We start from the raw sequence: 23,832 nt of genomic DNA on the forward strand, positions 1-23,832 counted from the left end.
GAAAACAAGGAAGGTGATATAGTCACGTACTTGTTGCTTAGGGCAAAAGTATGACTTATATCAAAACACAAACAATAAAAACAAGCAACACACAATCATGGTTCTATTCGAACCATCATACGGACTCGACTGCGCATAGGGGGTACACGACTCATCCTACCCTAGGGGTCTCGGATTCAGTAGTCGTGCTTTGCTCCGTGCCTCGTGCAGTCTTCTAGGTTTTCCTCAGGTGTCGCTACGTCTCCTGTAGTTGTTCGATGAAACGATCCAGGTTGAGCCTGAAGAGTCTTCAACAACTTATTGCATGTTGAAGTGATGGGGTGAAGGTGGCTCCTCGTAGCTGGCATTGACTTGGTCTTGTCTTGTCTTCTTAATCACGACGATCCCTTTTGCCTTCTAAGGCATCGAGGGTACCAGGTAGGCAATCCTTTATGCAATGACATTAACAAGGCATAGTAGAGGTCCAACATGTCGGTTACGTTGATGACAACATCGACACCAAGAGCGGGGGATGAAGAGAACCGTTTTCCTGCTCACTATAGTGAGGTGGACCAAATGGCGAGGTTCTCATCCACCGGTGGTTGCCGATACAACAACGGTAAGGACATGGTTGCTCTATCAACGATGTATATCATGACCTCACATATCTTATGCCCTGATCCTTGTAGGCCAAAGTCGCATCATCTTGGGGCAGTGTCAAGGGTGTCACCATCATCTAGGTATTCATGTCCTCATTCCCTGAGGATGTATCTTTTCTTGGTATCGTCTTATCGAGGTGTCGCCAATCTTGTGTTCAGAAGATGTGGGTGAATGTCTGACAAGGCATCTTCCTTCTAGATTATCCACGAGGATTACAAGGAATCCAGTGGTCAGGGCATAAGGGTTCTAGCGACCATAAGTTTTGAAGGGGAAGAGATCAATAAGGAAAGTATACCTTAGTTTTCAAAAAACTGAGAAGGGAAGAGAAGGATAGATAGTATTGAAAACTGGTAATAGTTTTGGAAATAGTTTTATCCCTAACTAACGACCATGCTAACTAAGGCTTCCTACAGTTAAGATGGCTCTGATACCAGCTCTGTGGGGACCCCGACTCATATGTCGTGATCACCGAATGCACGTGTACAGTGATCCCAGAGATCAATGCTCACTGAACACACAGAAGCTGAATAACAAGAGTCTTACATCCATACATACCGTCTTACATAAATTATGACCATTATGGTCGAGTCTTGAGTATAACTTCGCAGCGGAAACCTTCGTCGATAACTTGGACCCATGCCATCTGCCTTAACCTACAAGCATTCTGACTGGGAAGCGTCCTAGCTCGCAAGTTCGTCACCAAGTTACTCTTCATTATATCATGTTCTTTCATGCCTGGCCAATAAAATAACCAGTGGCAAGCCAATGAGTACTTTGAATGTACTCGCAAGCAACCCAAGAGTGATAACAGAATAATTATGCAAGATTCTACAGCTAAATTGGCAGTTTTGCAGAAAGCTAGTTTTTCTCATGCAAGTATGATCCACATTTATCAAGGATATGAATGCGTCTGCAACAAGTATCAGGAGGTTACAGACATCAACATCGAGAAAGAGTTATGAACAACTCATGCTCAAGCTCATCGTGACTTCCTCACGAATCACGTCAACAGATTTACCAAACCGTGTTGTTTTCCAGAAACATATGGACATAGTCTAAGCAGCACCACCCAACTGTCCTTGACCGTGAACACGGCTATTCGAATAGTTTTACACTATGTAGAGGTTCACACTTTACCCACAAGATCCGCGGAACTTCCGTGTCATCCACGACCAGCGGTACCTCAAGTACCCGGGGTAAGGACCCGATCACTATCTTTCCCTAGACGACACTAACATAGAGTCCACTCGATTGGTAGTAACCCCTGTGCCCAACATTTCACATCTTAAAATTGTGGATCCTCGCTCCCATATTCATCACATACCACAAGCATGGGGTACCAATGGTTTGTCCGGTGCCCTGTAAAAACAGTCATGGCCGCCCTACCTGGCACGACCCCGTCCCGAGAGAGCGCAACAACGACTCTCCCGTCACTAGTAATGCGGGCTCCAAGATAGTATCGGCCTAGGTAATCAATAATGCCCTTTCCCATATAAGAGTAGAGTGGTCGCGCATGTTTGGTTAGGACGGTCGACAAATCTTAAATCTAACCCGTCTCTGTAAACAACACTTTTATCAAGCCTCGGTACACTACTTCTCCATGTAGTGACCTAGTTCATCATCATCTCCCAGGGGCATCAGTGGCACCCACTGGGGTTGTTTGCAAGTATGTCAAACCCAACTTGTTTCTTTCCATGCATAACCCAGACCCACGTTGCGTAGCCATTTACTGTAGCATATTTCGACAACCCACCAACACAACTCTAAGCAAGGGTAGAGTCATGAACAATGCAAGTATCAATGGAATATGCAACGGAGGCAAGCCTAGTTGCCATTCAAAATATATCATGCACTCAGTGAAGCAACGAAAATGCTATTATGATGTAAAATTGTTCATCATGGTCAAAGGGCTGCTTGCCAGGTTCATCAGAGTCTTGAAATCTTCTGGTCCTTCTCCAAGTACTCCGCCTACTTCGTCAACTAACGTCGGAAACAATCACAATAAGCAACACAACAAGGCAAGAATAAATGTGCTCTAAAAATATGAAGTTGACTTTTTTTGGGATACCTCTGGTCATATGAGGAATGACCAAAGTGATTTCAATGGAATTGGATAAGTGGATATTTTGGAACATTTCAATATGAAGGATATAAGGGATTTAATGGATCTACAGGTTGTCTACAGAATGCCTTTTTATAAAAATGAGTAAAGGTACCCATTAAACAAGGCATGATTTGAGAAGTATTTAGAAATTGGTTTCACTGGATTTGAAGTCCAAATGAAATTCCTAGGGAATTGCAAAGTTGGCTATACATGGATAAATAGACCAATATTTGATGTGGTACAGAAAGCATTGGGAAAAATGTTCAAAAACTAAGTTAGGAACATATAGGTATCTAGGAATTTGAATCATTGAATTTGGATCAAAAATGGGAACCATGTGATTTTATAAAGTTTATCACAGAAATGGAAAAGTGGGATTTCATAAACATTTGTGAAGAAAATGTTTCTGCAAAAATGTGCAAATAGCACCATGTGATAGATCATGAATTTAGGAACTACTAGAAAATTGAATTATCAAATTTGGAGCTAATTTGAATTTTTTATGTATTTTACAAGTCTACAGAAAAAGAAAAGAAAATCTTTAGGCTTATACCTAAAACACGCATCGGGCAAGGGATAGCCACTGGGCCGGCCCAGTGGCTCAGCTGCGCGCGGGAAGGGCCACGTCGAAGGCGCCCTACTAGTTACGCTTTCGCTGCAGGGAAACGGCCCGCAAAGGAAACCGTGTCCACTTAACTCATGGGCCCGCCCCACTGTGCCGCTGATGCGCGGGGCCCACATGTCGGGTTCGTCCCCCACCTCCCGCTCGAACAGAGGCGAGGCAGGGGAGGCAGGGCCGAACGCTTGCGGGCGTGGGCTCCGGCGGCACAGGCCACCTCCGGCGATGCCCGGCACACCGGCGGGTTCAGGAGAGCGTGACGCACCCGCCAAGGTGCGCCACGACTGCTATGCCGGTCGGATGCGGGCGGTGCATCACCCGCGGCGGATGGAGGCGGCGGCGAGATTGGGGCATGGCGCTGTAGCCGCGGAGAGGAAGAAGTGGAGCGGGGGCGATATGAATGATGGCGGCGGCGATGTAATGAGACGACGAGGTGGAGAGGAGGGGCTCGGGTTGTGCGAATTTAAGCCGAGGTCGACGGCAAGGATCCGGCCATGGTGGTGGATGGAGGGCATGGGGAGAGAGTTGGCTTGGTCCAGGGGGTCACTAGGAGTGAGAGAGGGCAAAGGGGATCCAGAGGGAGGCCTCGGGAGCCCTTAAATGGCGAGGCCATGGCCCACCGTGGACGTGGCCTACGGGCACCCGCGAAAATGGCCGTGGTGGCCACGGGAGGAGGCTCGGGGCTGTCTGCGCCGCTCGTGAGCATTGAGTAGGGCGCCAGGAAGAGAGAGGAGGAGCGGGGCGAGCTCGAGGGGGTCCCTGGCATGGGCACATGCATTGGCCGAGCTGGGTGGCGTCTGGCGCGCGCCTCAGGGGGTGAGAGAGAGGAAGGAAGGAGGGGGACAGCACGGTGGAGTGTTGCGGACGTCGAGGCACCTCGACTGGCGCGAGGGGGAGGCTCGAGGTGGTCGAGTGGGTTGGGCAGAGAGCAGCTACAGTGCGTGGGAGCACTGTAGCGCGCTCTGGAGCACGCCTTTGGCATGCCATGGCATAAAAAAGGGGGAAGTGGGGGCGGCCACTTGTGTCTAGTAGTGCTAGGGGTAGTAAAGAAAGGGGAGGAAGCATTGGATGCTCTGGAGAGCCTCTAGGAGAGGAGAGAGGTTGAGGGAGAGAGACAAAAGGGCTGTCCAGAGAGGTAAATGGGGGTTTTTACCCCTCAATCATTGAGCTTTGGAAGAGGGGGAGCTACTGGAGGTTGCTGGTGATCAGATTCAGCTGTGGTAAAAATTTGGAGTCAAGGAGATTAGTGTAGGGGGTGAAACCAGTGACTTTTTGCAATCACCAGAAGGTGTTTGATGCAAATTTGGGTGAGCAAATGAACTCCATTTGGCATGAGGATCCACAGGGTGAAATGGCACATATAATTAGGTCCTTCCACCAATTTTGAGCTCATTTGGACAAAGTTGCCAATGCAACTTTTGTAAACCCTAGAAATCAACAGAAATGCATTTACCAAGATCTAGTCATGCAAAACCATTCCCCTTGAAGCACCAATAAGTTGGCAATGTAAAGTTGTTCAAACTTGAATCTGGACAGAGATGGTTTTGGGGCACTTTGGTGAACCAAAATAGTTTGGATTGAGCTGAAACTTTGCAAGGTCATCATATTATGCATATGTGACTTGCTAGAATTTCCCTGGATTTATTGGAAAATATTTCTTGTAGAAATATTTCAAATACTTGAAATGGAAAGAAATGGTTTTGGAGGGTTTTGCCCAATATTTTAAACATGACCATGTGTTGAAACTCTTATATATGGATAATATATGTCCACTGAGTTGCCCTGATTTTTCTCAAATATCTTTGAAGCTTTTAAATAATTTTAACCTATTAAGGACCATTTCTGGCCTAAAAAAAGCCTTTAAATAAAATAGGAAAATTACTTCTAAAATTATATTTTTGTGGTTTATGGGAGTCCTATATCTAATAGGTTTCAAATATACCTTTTGAAAGATTTTTCACACCCCAAATCAAGTACTTGAAGTGCAAATCTCAATTCAGGGGTTTTTGGAAAACTAATTTTTGAAAATACTATTTGGCCAAATTATTTTTGTAAGAAAATACTATACTGTTCTATACACATGGTATGGTTATTGGGCAGAAGTTTGGAGCAAGGGGATGAAGTATAAGAGTTGGAGGATTTATTTGATTTTTAGAGCACTTGCAAACAGCAGACAAAAATCAAATCAAGAAAAGTCCAAAACACTCAAAAGTTTTTGTTAAACCATATTTTATCATGATTATTAGCTTAAGTGTAGTGGCATGAAAATCAGGGTGTGACATGGACGACCCTGAACGGGCCCTCCCACATGGGTGAAAGCTTGTGCATCCCTTCCCTGGAAAGGACCCGCCTCAGGACGAGGTCGCCTACCTCGAGTGTCCTGGAGCGGATGTTGCGGCAGTGGTATCGCCGCAGCGCTTGCTAGTACCTTGCCGCCCTCAGTGCGGCTTCGCGACGTCATTCCTCCCCCAACTCGAGGTCCATCCCCCGCGTGGCGTCCTGCTGCGTTTCATCGAACGCCAGGACCCGTGCGGAGCGATGCTTGACCTCGTGAGGGAGGACCGCTTCAGCTCCGTAGACAAGGAAGAATGGGGTCTCGCCCGTTGGCTTGGTGGCGATGGTGCGGATGGACAACACCACGGATTGGAGCTCGTCATACCAGCCCCTGCCACAGGCCTCGAGCTTCTTCTTGAAGGTCCTGGTCTTGAGGCCCCTCAGGACCTCCGCGTTGGCGCGTTCGGCCTGACCATTGCTCCTGGGGTGCGCCACCGAAGCGTAGCAGATCTGCGTTCCAAGGTTAGCACAGTAGGTTTTGAAGAGGTTACTAGTAAACTGCGAGCCGTTATCTGTGATGATGCGGTTGGGGACCCCGAAGCGGCTCACGAGGCCCTTGATGAACTTGACAGCAGAGCCGGCTGGGATGGTGCGGACGGCTTCCACTTCCGCCCACTTGGTGAACTTGTCGATGGCGACGTAGAGGTAACGGTAGCCCCCAGGCGCTCGAGGGAACGGGCCCAGGATGTCTAGCCCCCAGACCGCGAACGGCCACGTGAGCCAGTAGAACCCACTGCGGAATACTTTGTCGACGAGGGTCCGTAACGACGAGTGGTGCCCGCAGTCACCACCGTGTAGGTCAGTTAGCAGCTCCTTCCCCTGGTCCCTGGAAATGCAGCGCAAGGAAACATCGTTTGGCCGCTTCCTGTACAGCTCGCCATCCCGGATGCAGTACGCTGTGGCTTGCCGAACCACACGCTCTGCATCCTCCTCCTTCTCTGGCAGCGCCCCTTGCATCAGATACTCCATGAATTCCTTGGTCCAGCATCCCTCCTGAGGTTCAAGCGCCATGAGCAAGCGAGCTCCTGAGGTCGGGCCACAGGTTGGGGCTCCTGAGGCAGGAGGCTGTGGAAGCTCCTCCCGAGGCTAAGCTGTGCTTGAAAGTGGTGGTGTCACCGATGGCTTGAAGAGTTGTTCCTCAAAGACACCGGGCTCTTGTGGCTGTCGCTTGGATGCTCTCCTGGCAATGTCGTCGGCTTCCTTGTTGATGCCCCGGGGCACGTGCTGCAGTTCCAAGCCCGAGAACTGCTTCTCCATCTTGCGCACCTCCGTGAGGTATGCCTCCATATGCTCGTCCTTTGGCTAGTATACTTTGTTGGAGAAGTTGACGAGGAGCTGCGAGTCGCCTCTAACGGTAAGGCGCTTCACCCCCAGAGCTTCCACGGCCTTCAGGCCAGCTATGAGGCCTTCGTATTCTGCGATGTTGTTGGAGACCTTCTCGCCATGCTGAAAGCAGAGTTGCACGGCGTAATAGAGCTTATCCTGAGTGGGCGAGATTAGTACTGCTCCAGCCCCTGTGCCTTGGTGCGTGAAGGCGCCATCGAAGTACATGACCCAACCGTCTGGTGCCTCGCTTCCTGGCGAGGTGGATCGGTCTTCGCCTTCTTCAAGTGTCGGGGCATCCGTCCATTCTGCCACAAAATCAGCGAGCGCGGCCCCCTTGGCGACCCTCGTAGTGCTGAACTCTAACTGGAATGCTTGCAGCTCGATGTTCCACTCGGCGACCCTTCCAGCTGAGTTCGGGCTCTTGAGCACCTTCTCCAATGGGTAGTCCGAGACGACCTTGACGGGGTGGCCCTGGAAGTAGTGCCGCAGCTTGCGTGAGGCCACCAAGAGCGCAAGCAGGGGCTTCTGAGGAATGGGGTATCGTGCCCTTGCGTCCCGCAACACTGTGCTGACAAAATACACCTGGTGCTCGACAAGGGCTGGCGCGTTGGCGAGGCTCGGGTCTTGCGAAGATTGGGGCGTCTCCTGAGGTGGAGGGGCTCCTGAGGCCTGACTGCTTTCGGGAATTTCGGCGACGTTGTCTTGCCGAGCTTGGTCTTCTGGTGCTGAGGCTTTTGCGATGCCTTTGTGACCCTGCATTACTTCAATATAGCTTGGCGCGGCGCGCCCTTGGCTTGGTGCTCCTCCCGAACCGCCACCAGCGCTGCGCTGGCGGAGTACAGGGTGGCGGCAAGGTAGTTCACTAAGGGCTCGAGAGGTCGTGGTGCCACCATCACCGGAGGGCTGGTCAGGTATTTCTTGAGGTCTTGGAAGGCTCGGTCGGCCTCTGGTGTCCACTCGAACGGGCCCTTCTTCTTCATGAGCTTGAAGAAGGGTAAGGTACGCTCTTCCAACTTGGATATGAAACGCCCCAACGCGGTCACTTATCCCGCCAGCTTCTGCATCTCTCTGAGGGTCTGCGGCAGGCTCATGTCCTCGATGGCCTTGATCTTCTCCGGATTCGCCTTGATCCCTCTGTGGGATACGAGGAATCCCAGCAGCTTGCGGGAAGGGACACCGAACACACACTTCTCCGGGTTAAGCCGCAAGTTCACCTGGCGCAGGCTCTCGAAGGTCTCCCCCAAGTCCTGAATCAAGGTTCTCGCCTCCCGAGACTTCACCACTATGTCGTCGACATAGGCCTCTGCGTTTCTCCCGAGCTGCCGCCCCAAGGCGATGTGCATCAGCCACTGAAAGGTCGCGCCCGCATTGCGCAGGCCGAAGGGCATGCAGGTGTAGCAGTACACCCCACACGGGGTCAGGAAGGCTGTCTTCTCTACGTCTTCCACCGCCATCTTGATCTGGTGATACCCTGAGAATGCGTCCAGGAAGCACAGCAAGTCGCACTCGGCGGTGGAGTCGACGATCTGATCGATGCGGGGGAGCGAGAACAGATCTTGGGGGCAGGCCTTATTAAGGTTGGTGAAATCGACGCACATCCGTTCCTTCCCGCCTTTCTTCGGCACTACGACGGGGTTTGCTAGCCATGTGGGATACCGAACCTCACGAATGGCACCCGCCGCCTCCAGCTTGCGGGTCTCCTGGACCATGAAGGCTTGCTTCTCCGTGGATTGCCGCCTCGCTCGTTGCTTGACAGGGCGCATGTTGGGGCACACCCTTAAGTGATGTTGAATCACCTCTCTTGGAACCCCCACCAGCTGATTGGGCTCCCATGTGAATATGTCCTTGTTTGCGCGCAAGAACCTCACCAGCGCCTCTTCTTGGACGGAATCGAGGCCGGCACCTATGGTAAAGGTGGCTCCTGAGGGTCCGTCCTCATTGACTGGCACCTGCTTGGTTTCCGCCTTGTCTTGGGTGAACAAATGCTTCTTCTTGGTAGGCACGGCCTCCTTGGCTTCGGGGGTACCGGCGCCGGCGGGCTGCGCTGCTGCTGCGGTCTTGAAGGCAAGCTTGAGTGCCGTTACGGCCTCCTTGGTGTCCCCCTTGATGGTGAGGACGCCCTTACTCCCAGGCATCTTCATGAGGTTGTAGGCCGGGTGAGTCACCGCCATGAACTGGGCGAGAGCTGGGTACCCGAGGATGGCGTTGTACGGGAGGCTGAAGCGGGCAATGTTGAAGTCGACTAGCTCGGTGCGGTAGTTTTCGCGTGTGCCGAAGGTGATTGGGAGACGGATCTGTCCCAGAGAGTGGGCAGCGCCGCCACCAACTCCTGAGAAGGGCTTGCTGAGACTGAGCCGCTCGAGCGGCACGTGAAGAAGGCTGAAGGCCTCCACGGAGGGCAAGTTGAGGCCGGCACCGCCGTCGATGAGGGTCTTGGTAACAGCCACGTTGCAGATGGTGGGCGTGCAGAGCATTGGGAGCATGCCCGAGCCGACGGTGGAGTCGGGATGGTCTTCTGAGCTGAAGGTGAGGTCGGCCTCTGCTGCAGCCCAACCTGGCAGAGCCCCCGGGCGCTTGGAAGTGGCCCCAATCTGACGGAGGAACGGCTTGACGGGGCGATCTGAAGGCGGTGCTTGAGAGCCGCCCAGCAGGGCTGCGACTGCGTGGTGCACCGGCACCGCGTAGCAAGCAGTGAAGAGGTCGCGGAGTTCCCCCCAGGATGCCACCGTGGATCCAGGGAGGTTGAGCAGCCAGGCGCGTGGCTCGCCGGCGAGGGCCATGGGGAACGGGTTGGCCATGACCTTGGCGTCGCCCCCGGCCTCGAAGACGGCCTCCTTGTACGCCAGTAGGAACTATGACGGGTCCGCCGCGCCGTCGTAGCGCGGCGGCATCTCCGGCCTGAACTTGGGTGGCCTTCGCACCCGTCGCAGGGTGGGGGCCAGGGCTCGGAGCCTCCTGGCCCCGTCGTCAACACCGGCCGCAGGGGCGGATGGCGGGGCACCCGCCATGGGGGCGAAGTGCAGCGGCACGGGGCGTAGGCCGGTGGAGAGAAGCTACCACACACCCCTACCTGGCGCGCCAAATCTCGGATGTGGGGTTCCGGCAAAACTCTTAAGGTTCGAACTCTGGGTGCGCGCGAAGTTCTTTCCCTCCTACGGATCCACGCCCTAGCTCGCTAAGATCTCACGGATGAACTCGGCGCACTCACAACACAGAAAGACACGAGATTTATACTGGTTCGGGCCACCGTGTGGTGTAATACCCTACTCCAGTGTGTGGTGGTGGATTGCCTCTTGGGCTGATGAAGAACAGTACAAGGGGAAGAACAGCCTCCTGAGGTTGAGGTGTCCTTGTGCTCTGTGGACTTGTGGATGAGAACTCGTTCAGTTCCACCTACCCCTACTGTAGTGGCTAGCTCTACTTATATAGGCCCTGGTCCTCTCCCCAAATATTGAGCGGGAAGGGAGCCAACAACGGCGGGCGAATTTGAAAGGGGACAACTAGTACAAGCTATCCTGACAAAAGCGGTCTTCGCCTGCAAAAGGCTCTGGTGGTGACGCCGTCTTGGGCTCCACGGTGACCTCCGTCTTGCCGTCCTGCTGGTCTTGGTCTTGTTGCACCGATATGAAAACCTTTGCTTGATGCCTCGGTACTCCGCGCCTGCGCTTGCTTCCTTAGCACCAAAGAGGAAACAAGGACACTGCGCGCGTTGGGGCCGCCTGGTGCCGATCGTCATGTCTCACGTCACGTGAGCCTCGTGAGGTTTGCTCTGCCTTGATATCTCCGCTCCTCGCGAGGCAGCCTGGTGAGGCCGCTCCCGAGGAGGTCTTGCGCCGTCCGTCTCACGAGGCTTGGCCCCTCGCGAGGGTCTTGAATGCTTTGTTGATGAAGATGGCCGTACAAGCCCGCTAGCATAGCCACGCCGTGGGCCGCAGGCAGGCAAGTCTGGGGACCCTCGTTCCCAGGACGCCGATAGGTGAGACACCATGCACTTCCCTCGGGAGAGTTGCGTGAGGGGGTTGGGCACGGGGGCTACGCTCAGGTCACGCCTAGCGAACGCCACCTCGCCAGGTCCCTCGGACCTAGTCTTCGCGCATCCGTCCCGAGCGAGAGCCCGGCAAGGAAAGGTATGGAGGTTTGTTCGTACGTCAAGGGGGACCCCTGGGCATCCTGACCCAGAGGCCTAACTGGTCACGTAGCCCCTCACCCATTGATCTCGTCCTGGTGATCTGGACGTCCCAATGGCGGCTAAGGTATGCGCAGGGCCGAGCCCTGCCGACGCAGAATGCTAAGACCTACTCCCGCATCTCCTTCCCGAGGGCTATTCGTACGTCAATGGGGACTCCTGAGCATCACGACCCAGGAGCCTATCCCGTCACGTAGCCCCTCAACCCTTGGCCCCGTCCTGGTGATCCGGACGACCCAACGGCTGCTGAGGTATGCGCGGGGTCCGGCCCTGCCGACGTAGAACACTAATGCGAACAGAAAGGAAATTGCAGAACCCAAGCAAATTATTACAGAACATATTGTCTCTTAAAAGTTCCAAGCATAAGTTCTTACGCCTCCACGAGGCACGATGCATATTGCAGGAATAAAAAGGGGGGGCGCCGCCATCCAGCTTCTACTTCAGCCTTAGACAGTATGTTCTTGAAAAGAAACATGTGATGTTTTTTCCGTCAAGATCAAGATAAACAAAATTAAGCAATGCAGGTAAACATCATCATCAGTGTATAATTGCCAATATAAACAAGCCATGTAGAAATGCCAAGTTACAGAAACTGCATCACAAATATGATTTGCCTCGGGTGTTTGCCATACAACAACAGCAGTAGTACAAAGATGTTTGATTATACATGTGAATAGAGATATGACAATAGCAGATATACATAATTTGAGGGAACCACAAGAAGTAGATATGACAATAGCAGTAGTATAGATTGTAGTAGTAAGCATGCAAGGAAACAAAACATGGGACTAATATTGATAGCAACAAAACAACCAGGATAACAATAAGCTACTACAGGTGCAGGTTTAGGAAGCAAGGAACAGAGTGAAACGGCGGTGAGTGTGGAGACTTTATTTTGCTGAACTTTTGGTTATCTTATACTTCTACAGGATGCAGGCAATGGGTTCGTCAGTCTGTGGATTTTCTTCCAATTTGACCGTCTTCCCTAGGGATCAGAAAGCTTTCGTTTCGAGGTTTTTCAATCTGCTGCACCAACTGTATCTATCTAATCAATAAGACAAGGTCGATGCTAAAAAAAGGCAGTTGAATCTTTTCCCAGAATTCCAAACTGGTGACTTTTGGCACAACGACTAAGCTCCGTAGAACCAAGAGATGCTCAAGATCGATGCTAAAAAATTTGGAAGCATTAACCCTCTACAAGGTAATAATCAGCTACCGCAACTTCAGGTACACGCACTTTCAGCTAGACTAGTCAACAGCGGATTTTCAGCTCATGTTCCAAAATTCTACTAGTCGGCAAGGCCGTCACACGCTCATGCGCATGGTGAGCAGAAGACAAACATATCCTTGTCGGAAGAAATTAGCCTCCGCACAGACGACATTCCGACGATCCGCTCCAGCTGCAACAGAAAACGTCGGCCCATGTTAACTTGTTTGCTAGGCGCTCGAATACAATCAAAACTGAATTTTAACAAAACAATACAGAAGAAATCTAATGTACTACTATATATGAACCGGCTATCGACTATCACACTCCGACATGCTTTTTTTACAACATGGTGCAGACTGTAACTTTGATGCGCCATGAACTTTGTGGCTGAAATGTTGTACTTGGAACCAAACTTCTACAAGAGTATGAACGATGAATGTGCTCGACCAAGGTGATGTGTCTGACCTTGTTTTCCAGCAACTTTTTCCAGTTGTAGTTGATGTCGCCATTGATCTCCCACCCGAAATTCTTGGCGTCCTGCACCCGAAACTTTTTCCAGCAACATGGTGCAGACTATAACTTTGATGCACCAGTATCTTCTTCGAAAGACAGCCATGTATCACGCACCTAGATGCAGCGAGCACACATAGATAGATTCAGAGCATAATTGCAGCAACAAAAACGCAGAGAAGGAAGTAATTCAGGATTGTGCTTACGTTCCGCCGTGTCCTCCCAGCCAATCCGAGTTGATGGGGTGGAACGGGAGCTCGCAGATCGCAACCTGCGCGAAAATCACCTCAGAATTTCATCGAACCGAATCTCAGCTGAATAACAAACCGCGGGGCGCGGGGGACGGGGAGAGGAAACAAGCAAGCGGAGGGGGGCGCAGACCTTGGCTCCGAATCCCGCGGCGGTGCGGGAGCCGCGGAGGACACCGCTGCCGGCGCCGATGACAAAGAGGTCGTAGTCGTAGCTCTCCTCGCCGCCGTCCGCGATGGCGGGCGCCTCCCCGTCCTTGAGCATCTTCCGCGCCATGGCCTGGACTCCGGTCGGCCGCAGAACCCTAGTGGATGGATGGATCCCGGAGCAGAGGAGAGCAGGTGGGGGCGGCTACACTGGCTGCTACGGGATCAGGATGGGATCTACACGAGGCCGTCGCCACCCCTGCCCCGCCGCGGGTCCGGGTGCGGATCACCTCCCACGAAAGGAGACAGAGACGGAGCCGGCGCGGACACGGATGGGACTCAGACGCGCGACGGAGGTGGTTGCCGAGGCGGGCACAGAGACGGGGTGGGTCGTCGGGGTTTGTGGCGTGGTGGAGGCGGCCGTGAGGAGAGGAGGAGGAGAGGGCGAGGGAGGGAGGGCGCCGCCGCCGGTGACAGGAAGGCTAGGGTTAGAGAGGGGTGGCGGCGTCGATCTGGATCGGGGAGAGAGAGGGAGGCGGCGGGCTGGATAGGGTTTCTTCAGATGGATGGATGGATGGTGGGATTGCTAGCAATGGATGGTAGGATGTCTGCCAGGTGGTTCCACCAATCAGAGTCTAGCTTATGTAATTGTGTTTTTTTCTCTTTTGTTTCTTTTATATTTTTTACCCTCTTATTTCAGGTAAACATTCAACATATTAGCTTCATTAGGTATGTTTAAATGACTCAATATTGTGTTCATATGTGTATCTTAGGATTTCAAACAATGATGATTTTGTGGTCTTCATTTGCATTGCACACAAAAATCATTTTCCATTTATAATGCCCAACAGGGTTTTTTTGTGAAGGACCTATCATATATTTGTTGCAAAAATAGACCACACCATTTTAAAAAAATAGTAAGACATATTTAATGCACAATTGACCAAATGGTTGGGTGTCAAAAGTTTCGATCCACCTCTCGTGAAAAAGACAAATTTCCGCCAATTCAGCTGGAAGCGGGTCAAATTTGAACTGCAGCTACCTCGTAGTTTGCTCTTTATTTTTTTCAAAAATCATTTCTAGGTACATACGTATCTATTTAATTAGAGAAACATCAAAAAAATTCCAAGTTTCAACCACTAGCTAGGAACGATCATGTCCGCCGTTTTGACCGCATTTTGAAACGGGCATGAAAAATTCAAAAAAAAATAAAAAATTAGAAAACCTTCGCATTGTGTCATTATATGTGGCCAAGTTCCCAGGAAAAATAGCGAACTTGTAATACGGAAATTATTTTAAAAAAGTGTTCTCAGAAACGAGCTATCACGTATCACGTGTGGAGATCAATGGCTTTCAAGCCAAATGATCAATCTTATGGCCACATTCATGGCATAGTTTTTTCAAATGATCTCATATTGTGCACAAGGGTGCATATTGGAATGGCAAACAATGTTTCCTAAGGAAGTTTTCATTTTCTTTGGACGAAAAAACAATTTTCCATTTTTCGAGTGCCCAAAAGGAGGTTTTTTTGTGAAGGACCTCCCAAATAATTGTTGCAAAATTGGACCAAATCATTTTTCTAAAATACTAGGCCATATTTAATGCACAATTGACCAAATGGTTGGGTGTAAAAAGTTTTGATCCACCTCTCGTGAAAAAGACAAATTTCCGCTGATTCAGCTGGAAGCGGGTCAAATTTGAACTGTAGCTTCCTTGTAGTTTGCTCTTTATGTTTTCCAAAAATCTTTGAGCGTTTACAACCGTTAAGCTGTCCGAGTCATCCCAGGTTTCTAAATAGTCTGATGCACTTGTAACTCCCTTCTTCCCGTTCCCGATGTTCCTTTCAGCCAGATTAACCACACTAATCAGTGTGTTGAGGTACTCCATTGCCTCGACATATATGTTGAAGCTATTAATGACCCTAGGTGTCTTAGAGAACCACCCAGTAATCTAGCTCTGATTTGTATTCCCAGTGTGATGATTCTGGCCATCATTCTCTAAAGCATCCCCTGATGCCATTTAGTTAGTAGGGATTCTATTCCTGGGTTTTTGAACCCGAGATTCACCCTACTTACCTCATGATGTAGTGTTTGCTAGTTCCTTTAGGATATTAGCAACCTTTGCGATAGTCCTCGAGGTCCGTGGTATTTCCTTCTTCCAAATACCATGAGATGCTTATGGCAGAAGCTCTTTTGAACCAAAAGATCACAACCAGAGTGCTCTTGATGAGTTCTCCATTCTACATTGTGAATCTGCCAGTTCTACCTTTCTCCATGGCTTATCCGGAAGAAATGTTGAGCTTTGCTCGACATACTAATCTATGCATCCACAACTCAGAAAGATATATGTTCCTTTGAGTTGTCCCTCTCTTTAGTTGTATCCTGATCTCCGTCTATCATTTGATAGTCAAGAGCATGTCATGCATTCATGCTCACCGATACCTCATATTCTTGTGGTCTGTCAAGCCATTCTATTCTGGAATGACTAGGAGAAACAAACTCCAGTACCTTGTCCACTTTGAGGATTGGGTCAAAGTTGTTGTATTCCGCAGATCAAAATGCCAATCCAGCTTTTGTTCTGTTCTACCCTGGAGTATTACCATCTTATGTCAAGAATGTCATGAGAATTGCACCAACTCTTTTGAATTCTTGACGCAATGATACTTCTCGCCATCATTATTCATTCCTCGATCCCGTGTTGTTGTAACCGGAATGCCGACAAGTGAACTGTGATGTGTGAAATCAATACTCCTAGCAACCTCGTTGCTTGGTAGTTAATGGACAATACTCTCACTCTTAGCGCGCTGGTTATTGAATCATCATCCTAAGATTGATCGTGCTACCTAGTCCTTATTTACGGTGCACTCTTCGATCAATGAGTTAGGATTGTGTCAATCCCTCGCTCTTTTGATCATATCATCTTACCTCGAAAGCAAGATTGCTGCCCAGCTTAATAACATTTTGTTGGTTCGTAATTTTCCGGCTATCTTCTCGGGAGTATCGCCAGGTTGTCCCCTGACTATTATGTTGAGCTCGTTATCAAGTTGGTTTTCCAATAAACCACTCTTTCTCCAAGAATCTGTGTTGGATACCCCTGAGCTATTTGGTTAAGCCAAACAACAACTTGGAGAGTTGGAAGATAAAGCTTTATCCTACTTAGTTCCTAATGGATATATTTTGTGTGTGTGTTGAAGAAAGATGATATCTTCATCGATTGGTCCTCGTGATCAGTTATTGGATCTATTGTCTTGTCCAAACTCTGATTTGAGTGTGGGCTATCCTCAAATCAAATCATAACCAACGATGTTCGTAATGTTGTCTTACTCGTGGTTGATCCCTCGAGCATACACGATTACATTTTTTGTTCTGACCAATGCTATCACCTTGTTCACATAATTGTGGAATTCCATTTATATGGAAACCTGGATGAATTGTTGTTGAGCCCATCGACAACATCCCTATCTTCTCCATGACTTTGTTGGACATTAAGCTAGTGTTGGAAACTTTGTGAACAATGCCTTCATGTTCCGTTCATGAGGTATATGTTTGGATGAAAGATTTGACTTCCTCTAACTCACGCGCATTTGGTGCAAGTTGCCACCGTGAATTTGAGAAAGCTTGTTTTACTTCCCCTGGAATCATCCCAAGTTAGTCATGCATATGTGTGAAGTATTTTGTGGTTTGGAGACTTGCAACCTTCATTCTATATGTATTCTTAGCACACCAAGCCACTGATTGACTTGTTTAAGGAAAAGAAGTCTAGCGCGCGTAAAGACTTCGAAATCCTTGATGATGGATCCTAACCTGAACTCGATAGTGTTTTATTATAAGACAACTATGTGGTCATTCTTGTCTTAGACAACATGCTCACATGTATGTAGCAGAACCAACGTGTGTTTTGGAGCTTGTTATCGTAGTTCATTTCTCGAGAATCTCACAATGTCATTTCGTCGATTTGTGTTGCAAACTTTTCTTTTCAGACACGCAAATGTCTGGAATATCTTGTCACCAATCGAATCTGAATCTCAGGCAGAAATGATGGTTGGAACATTTCAATGTTTGCATCTTGTCCCCAGCTTGCACTGCCATTGTGCCATTTTACTGTGGTCTGCCTTCTCAATAATTGTTATTCAGGATAATCCTCATAAGTGGGCTTACCTGGGCCCTATCCATTCTCGATGATAAGAATAAATCATCCGTCACGTTGTCTTCAACAAGGTAGTCCACATCATTCATTCTAGCCCGAGTAGGCCGTTCTCTCTAACTCCATCAAACGAACGTTTGTAAATTGCCTTAGGCTGGTATAGAGAGTTTCATTGGCCTCCATATCAAAAGTAATTCTTGTTTCCACTTAAGGGAATAAACTATGAGTCACCTTCTCCAAGGTGCCCCGTTGTTACGAAGGGCAATCAACTCCTTGCTACGTTGACACCCATTCACCCCCTTCTTAAGTGTGGAATTTTTGCGTACCCAACTGAACCCTTGTCATCTACTTCTTTCCATTGCACCTGATGTGTGATTTATGTTTCAACTCCAGAGATGTTTCAATGTCTCACTTCTTGAGTTTATTCCGAGTTGCTCGATCTTGAGAAGATCGATTCTTCTAGAGTTCTCCCTTTCTTCTCGTTGTCATGTTGGATGGAGTTCTCAGAGCAAGACGCCGAGACAAAGATGATGATCGAATCAACGTTCTTATGAAGTGCAACCTGGATCGTGAAGATTGTGCTAGCTTTGTGTCCCCTTTGTCTTCTTACCTCACGTCTTGAATCTCGGGACGAGATTCTTGTTTAGTGGGGGTGAGTTGTCACAGCCCTAGAATTTGTTTGTAATTAGTTAGATCAACATCCTTGCATCATGTTTAAATTCAAGAAATTTGAAATGGGGTTTGATAAACCCTAGCACCAAATGAAACTCAAATAGGTTCAAGTAAACTATTTTTCAATGAACCCAAAATGCTCTCGAGAAAAGTTCATCATTTTTGAATTGGTCCAGAACCTCTACCAAAAATGGTGCACATTTTTCTAGGCCACTCTGGATTTTTGAATGAAATCATATTGTATTTGTCTTTGGGAATTTAAATACTATAAATAATTTAAGTGGTCAAATAATGCTGGAATTATTTGTGGGCCACTAAAATAATTCAGGAAGTGTCCATGATTATTTCCAGGATTTTAGGACATGCCATAGTATCTGTCCTAAAGATCAAAACCTACAGCAGAAAATAGAAAACGAAAAGAAATGAGGGAGAGAAAACTTACCTGGCCCAAACCACCTGGCGGTCCAGTTGACTGGCCCAGCCAACCACCGCAACACCCCTGTCGTCTTCCTCCCTGGACAGAAGGACGAGCGCATGCTCGCTGCGCACTGGCCATGCGCCGTGCCACCTCCTGCTTCCCATCGCTACCCCGACGCGCCTATGAGCGCCACACACCCCCTGACCTCTCTCTCACTCACCCGTGGCCTCTCCCCTCCCCTGGCTCTCTCTCTCACGGGCCGAGCGCCACCGTCGCCGCCGCTCGCCGCTGCCACACCCTGAGCCACCTCCTTGCCTACCCGACGTATCCACCGGCTCCATTATGTCGCCCTGAAGCTCTCCGCCAACGAATACGACGCCGGAAGCCCCGTATCATCGTCCCCGACCTCGTCTTGAAGCTGCGGCCGCCGAAGATCGTCGTCGTCGATTCACCATCACCAGCGCGTCCCCGAGCTCGGCAACGATTCCATCGGATGCGTTGTGAGCTCCTAGCCACTTCCTCCCTTAACTCCATGGCGTTTTTCTCGTTGTAGCCTCCTTTTCGCTCGGAACTGAGCTCCGGCCGCCGCTTCGCTCGTCGCTGCCGACGCCACAGCCCCACCCTGCACTTGCCATGGCCACCACCCGAAGCGCCGCTGCAGCCGCTCTCAAACGTCCCCCAGCCGTGCAACCTCTAGTGGTCGGAGATGGCCAGACGAGGACCGCCGCCGCGTCTGCTTACCGCCGGCGATTAGTCACCGGTTTAGATGACATGGCTTGTCATTAGCTGTTAACAGCCCCGCTAATTAACCCCCAGGGTCAATGACAGCGGGCCCTGCGAGCTAATTATTTTTTTAGGATTTAAATAGCCACATGATTAGACCTGTTGCACTAACAGGTATGCCCCACCAGTCAGATTTGACTTTGGTCAATGATGCATCGCCCTGACGCAATGCTGACGCGGTTAACAATTTTCTGGATTATTTATAATCCTGGAAATTCTAGGAAATGACTTAAACTTTGAAAAATCACAGAAATTAAACCGTGACTCCAAATGAAATAAGTTATATATGAAAAATTATCAGAAAATCCAATCTATCCATTTGTACAATTTTCATGCATGTTAGAACAACTTATAGCTACTGTTTAGGACCAATCATATAAATGGCATTTGAATATCCACATATGGAGTTTGAATTTGAATCTTGGATTCAAACCAACTTCATTTAACTTGTTGGTGGCTACATTAGCTCAAATCACAACATTTTGCCATGTCATAATCATGCATCATATTGTCGCATTGCATTGATTGTGTTCCTTCTCTGTTTGCCGGTGTTGTTCCCTCTCAGTAGACGTTGATCCGACAATTAGTTCGATGACCTCGATGAAGAGCTATACTACCTTCAGAAGTGGCAGGCAAGCAAAACCCCCTTGTTCATCCCGATACAATCCCACTCTCTCGCTCCTGCTCTCTTTTATTGCATTAGGTCAACAACGATTCATCTGTTACATGCTGCGGTAGTTGAACCCATTTTCCTTTGCACGACCTGTCATTGCGACAGTAAATAGATGAAACCCACTAGCATGAGTAAGAGTTGTTGAGCCCTGGTGTGCCTACTCATTCATGCTTGTTTGTCATGCCTACTACTGATTAGAGTTGAGTCAGGTCTAATTCATCGGGGATGAATTGGAATGGTGATGAACATGTCCTACTGTGTGTGAGCAAAGTGTGTGAACACGATTTGATAAAGGTAGCGGTGAGAGGCCATGTAGGAGTACATGGTGGGTTGTCTCATTGAAACCGTCCTCAGGAACTGAGTTCTGTGTTTGTGATAACAGCTACTACCACGCATTGGGCCCGAAACCAATGGACCCTCTCGACTTATTAACTGCCCCTGTCCTCTGTCCGGGAGTTGCAAGTAGTTTCTTGTGTTTGTAGTATGTTGGAGGCCGTGCACATCACTGACGCGAGGGGTGGGCTGTGATGCGGTAGGCACGTGGCCCGGTGTACCAGGACACCCGTTTGGTGCCTCGGGAACCCTGCACACATCATTCGGGGCCATATGTGGAAACCTCGGCCAGACTCCCTGCGGATGGAACCTGAATAGGCGATAAACCTGGACTAAGGACCTGTGTGGTTAGTCAGGTCGTGGTCGACACCCTCACCAGGCTTCCGCTTCAAGGTTCCCGAGATACATAACATGTACATGGCGGTAAGTGGCGAGAGCGTGTGTGAAGAAGTATACCCCTGCAGGGTTAACATCATCTATTCGAATAGCCGCGTCCGCGGTAAAGGACTTCTGTGTTGCCTGTATAGTTCATAGACAAGTGAAAGTGGATACTCTAAAATGCGCAAGATAAGCGTGAGTGCTATGGATGGCGTTCTCATAGGGAGACGGGAGCGGATCCATAGTGGTGTATTGATATGGTGAATATGTGGACTCGTGTGCGCTACCTCAAAAGAGTTACTTGCAGTCGTAGTTTAGGATAGCCACCAAGTCAAAGCTGGCTTGCTGCAGTTAAACTCCACCACCCACTTTGTTGATACTGATGCATATTTAGATAGTTCTGATGTAAGTCTTGCTAGGTACATTTGTACTCACGTTTGCTTAATTTATGTTTTTGCAGAGAGACTTCAGTCTCGCTAGTAGTTTCGCGTGGACTTCGACGTTTAGCTTGTTACCTCAGCTACGATCTTGTGCCCTCGGCAGGGTCTTGCAGATAGTAAGGCTTCTCAGTCTTTTCATTTGTAGTTGTCTGTACTCAGACAAGTTAAGCTTCCACTTGTGCTTGTTGCTTGTATGACTTTAATGCTGGGTCATTAGACCCATGTTTGTAATATCTGGCTCTTCGGAGCCTAATGAATAAATACTTTGAGTTGTAGAGTTTTGTTGTGATGCCATGTTGTATTTGCACATATCGAGTATATTGTGTGTATAATTTGAAATGCTTTGTATGTGTGGGATCCGACAACCTAGTTGTTTATCCTTGGAAGCCTCTCTTACCGGGAAATGTCTCCTAGTGCTTCCATTGAGCCATGGTAGCTTGCTACTGCTCCAGAACACTTAGGCTGGCCCACATGTGTCCTTTTCGTTCCTGTGTCTGTCCCTTCGGGGAAATGTCACGCGGTGTCTACCAGAGTCCTGTTAGCCTGCTACAACCCGGATTCTCCGGAGTCCTGTTAACCCAGCTGCTACAGCCCGGATTCACTCGCTGATGACCGACACGTTCGTTGCTGGGTCATGTATGCATGTCCCTGTAAGTTAGTGCCACTTTGGGTTTATGACTAGTCATGTCGGCCCGGGTTCTCTGTCATATGGATGCTAGCGACACTATCATATACATGAGCCAAAAAGCGCAAATGGTCCCGGGCCAAGTAAGGTGGCACCCGTGGGAATACCGTGCGTGAGGCCGCAAAGTGATATGATGTGTTACATGCTAGATCGGTGTGACTTAGGATCGGGGTCCTGACAGGTGGACGGCGGGGCCGGGTTGTAACAGCCCGGGACCGACACTCTAGATGGCTTCCATGGATTCTGAGTTTCGCAGTGGGTTTTATTTGTTTGTTGCATTCTTCATAGCATCATTTTCGTTGCATCATGTCATCATGCAACCCTTTTTGAAACTCACTTAAATAAATTGCATGGATCCTTGATCCATTTAAATCGAGGGAATTCACTTGGTGATTTCTCTTTATAACATATCCTCTCGATATTTAGGGAGCTATAATAAATATTCCATTATTCTGGAATTAACCGCAACCCACTTGTAATTTAATTCTCATGCCTTTTGCTTCATGTTTGTTCTCCATACTTTCTCCATAATTCTCTCTCCATTTATCGAGGCTCCTCCTAAATTCTCACAATTTTTGGACCTACCTAATACCCCCTTCTTTCTCACACTCATTCGAATTAAATTCAAATGAGGTTAAATTCAACTTCACACATGCTCACTTCTATTTTCTTGGATCAAGCTCATTTTTATGAGTCTGGGAAAATTATTCGCATAGGCAAATTCTTTCCCTAACCCTCTCTTTCTTTTTCTTCTCTATAATTCTTTTTTGCTAAAGAATATGAAGGAGAGAGAGAGAGCATAGCCCAGCAGGCCACTTAGGCCCACCACCAGCAGCTAGCCACCAGAAGCCCAGCCAGCTCCCTGTTTTAACCTAGCGAGCACCTATCGAATCCCCACCTCTCCCTCTCGATCCCTTCCTCCCACCTGCGCGCCGCCACACCCGCACAGGGAGCAGGGAGAGCCCTGCTCGATCCCCTCCTCCCTTGATGCACCGTCGCAGAGAGAGAGAGAGCAACACCCCGCCCTCGTCCCGTTCCCCTCTGCCTCCTCCTCGTCGCCGGAGTCCAGCAGCCGGACCCGCAGGAGGCCGTCGCCGCCATTAACGCCCGCAGGAGCACCCGCGCCCGCAACAGTCATCCTCCGCCTTGAACCCGCCGTCTCCGTCCCGTTCTGGGCCTTCTCTGCCCATGCCCTCCTCCACCAGCCTCGCCAGACCTCCTTCCTCAGTGCCAAGTCCCGTCGGCGCCATGTCCCACCTTCCCCTCAGCCTCGTCTAGGAGACGAGCGAACGCTTCTAGTCCCGCGCCACCGCAGCCGTTCCTGGACTCGCCCACAGCTCCGCCACGTTCCGGTGCCGCCGGCTGACCTCGTCTTCCTCTTGCCCTACTGCTGCCTACGAGCACAATCGATGCATCTATGTGGTGAGCACCTTCGTCAAATCGCCTCTGGTCACCTTCAGAAGTGGCACGCTAAGTGCACTGATGACCCTTGAAGTCCCCTGCTCCGGCACCCTGCGCCTCCCCTTGCCGGACCTACTCCATCTTTGCCATGTCGTTCACCGGTTGCACCAGGCGCCAAGTCCCTGTTTGTCCTGTGCCCACAGCTCCAAGTACCCCCATCACCGACAAGATACCCACGAGACTCGGATGTCCACCAAGTCCAAAAACACGACCGCAACCGGGACCTTTGTTCTGCTTCGTTTTGGATCGACAAGTACACCGCGCTGATGCCTAGTACGACTACACAACCGGAGTGCGACAAGTACCCCGACAACGTGTAAATGTACACCGCCAAGACCAGACCGACAAGTATCCCGACAACGTGTGTACCACTACCGTCGCTGAAGACCCGTGTAACGGAACCGTCAAGTTCGACTACCTTTGTGTGTAACACTACTTCCACTACCACCGCGAGAACGTCTACTTCCATCTATACCGCATCGAACTCGTTCCGCCCCGAAAACGCATGCTTCGAAGGTATAAC

At 49.6% G+C, this 23,832-nt stretch overlaps 1 protein-coding gene across 1 annotated transcript; it reads right to left on the minus strand.

Annotated features, from left to right (window-relative positions):
* Positions 1–11,791: 11,791 nt before the first annotated feature.
* On the minus strand, positions 11,792–13,887 carry LOC109754917 (glutathione reductase, cytosolic). Its single transcript, XM_020313810.4, has 4 exons — positions 13,310–13,887; positions 13,135–13,199; positions 12,884–13,045; positions 11,792–12,608 (listed from the first exon to the last, which is right to left on the minus strand). Exons 1-4 carry the CDS (start codon positions 13,451–13,453, stop codon positions 12,569–12,571), a joined length of 411 nt encoding a protein of 136 aa, XP_020169399.1. The 5' UTR covers positions 13,454–13,887; the 3' UTR covers positions 11,792–12,568.
* Positions 13,888–23,832: the final 9,945 nt, after the last annotated feature.

Source organism: Aegilops tauschii, chromosome 2, assembly GCF_002575655.3.
Source record: "Aegilops tauschii subsp. strangulata cultivar AL8/78 chromosome 2, Aet v6.0, whole genome shotgun sequence".
Classification (NCBI taxonomy): Eukaryota; Viridiplantae; Streptophyta; class Magnoliopsida; order Poales; family Poaceae; genus Aegilops; species Aegilops tauschii.

What these genes read in the sequence shown, in the direction of transcription:
- LOC109754917 (XM_020313810.4), bottom strand. Translation starts at nt 13,453, where the DNA reads ATGGCGCGGAAGATGCTCAAGGACGGGGAGGCGCCCGCCATCGCGGAC. An exon ending in CCGCGGGATTCGGAGCCAAG is followed by an intron (nt 13,200 to 13,309) that starts GTCTGCGCCCCC and finishes ATTTTCGCGCAG; the next exon opens with GTTGCGATCTGCGAGCTCCC. An exon ending in CTGGGAGGACACGGCGGAAC is followed by an intron (nt 13,046 to 13,134) that starts GTAAGCACAATC and finishes CGCTGCATCTAG; the next exon opens with GTGCGTGATACATGGCTGTC.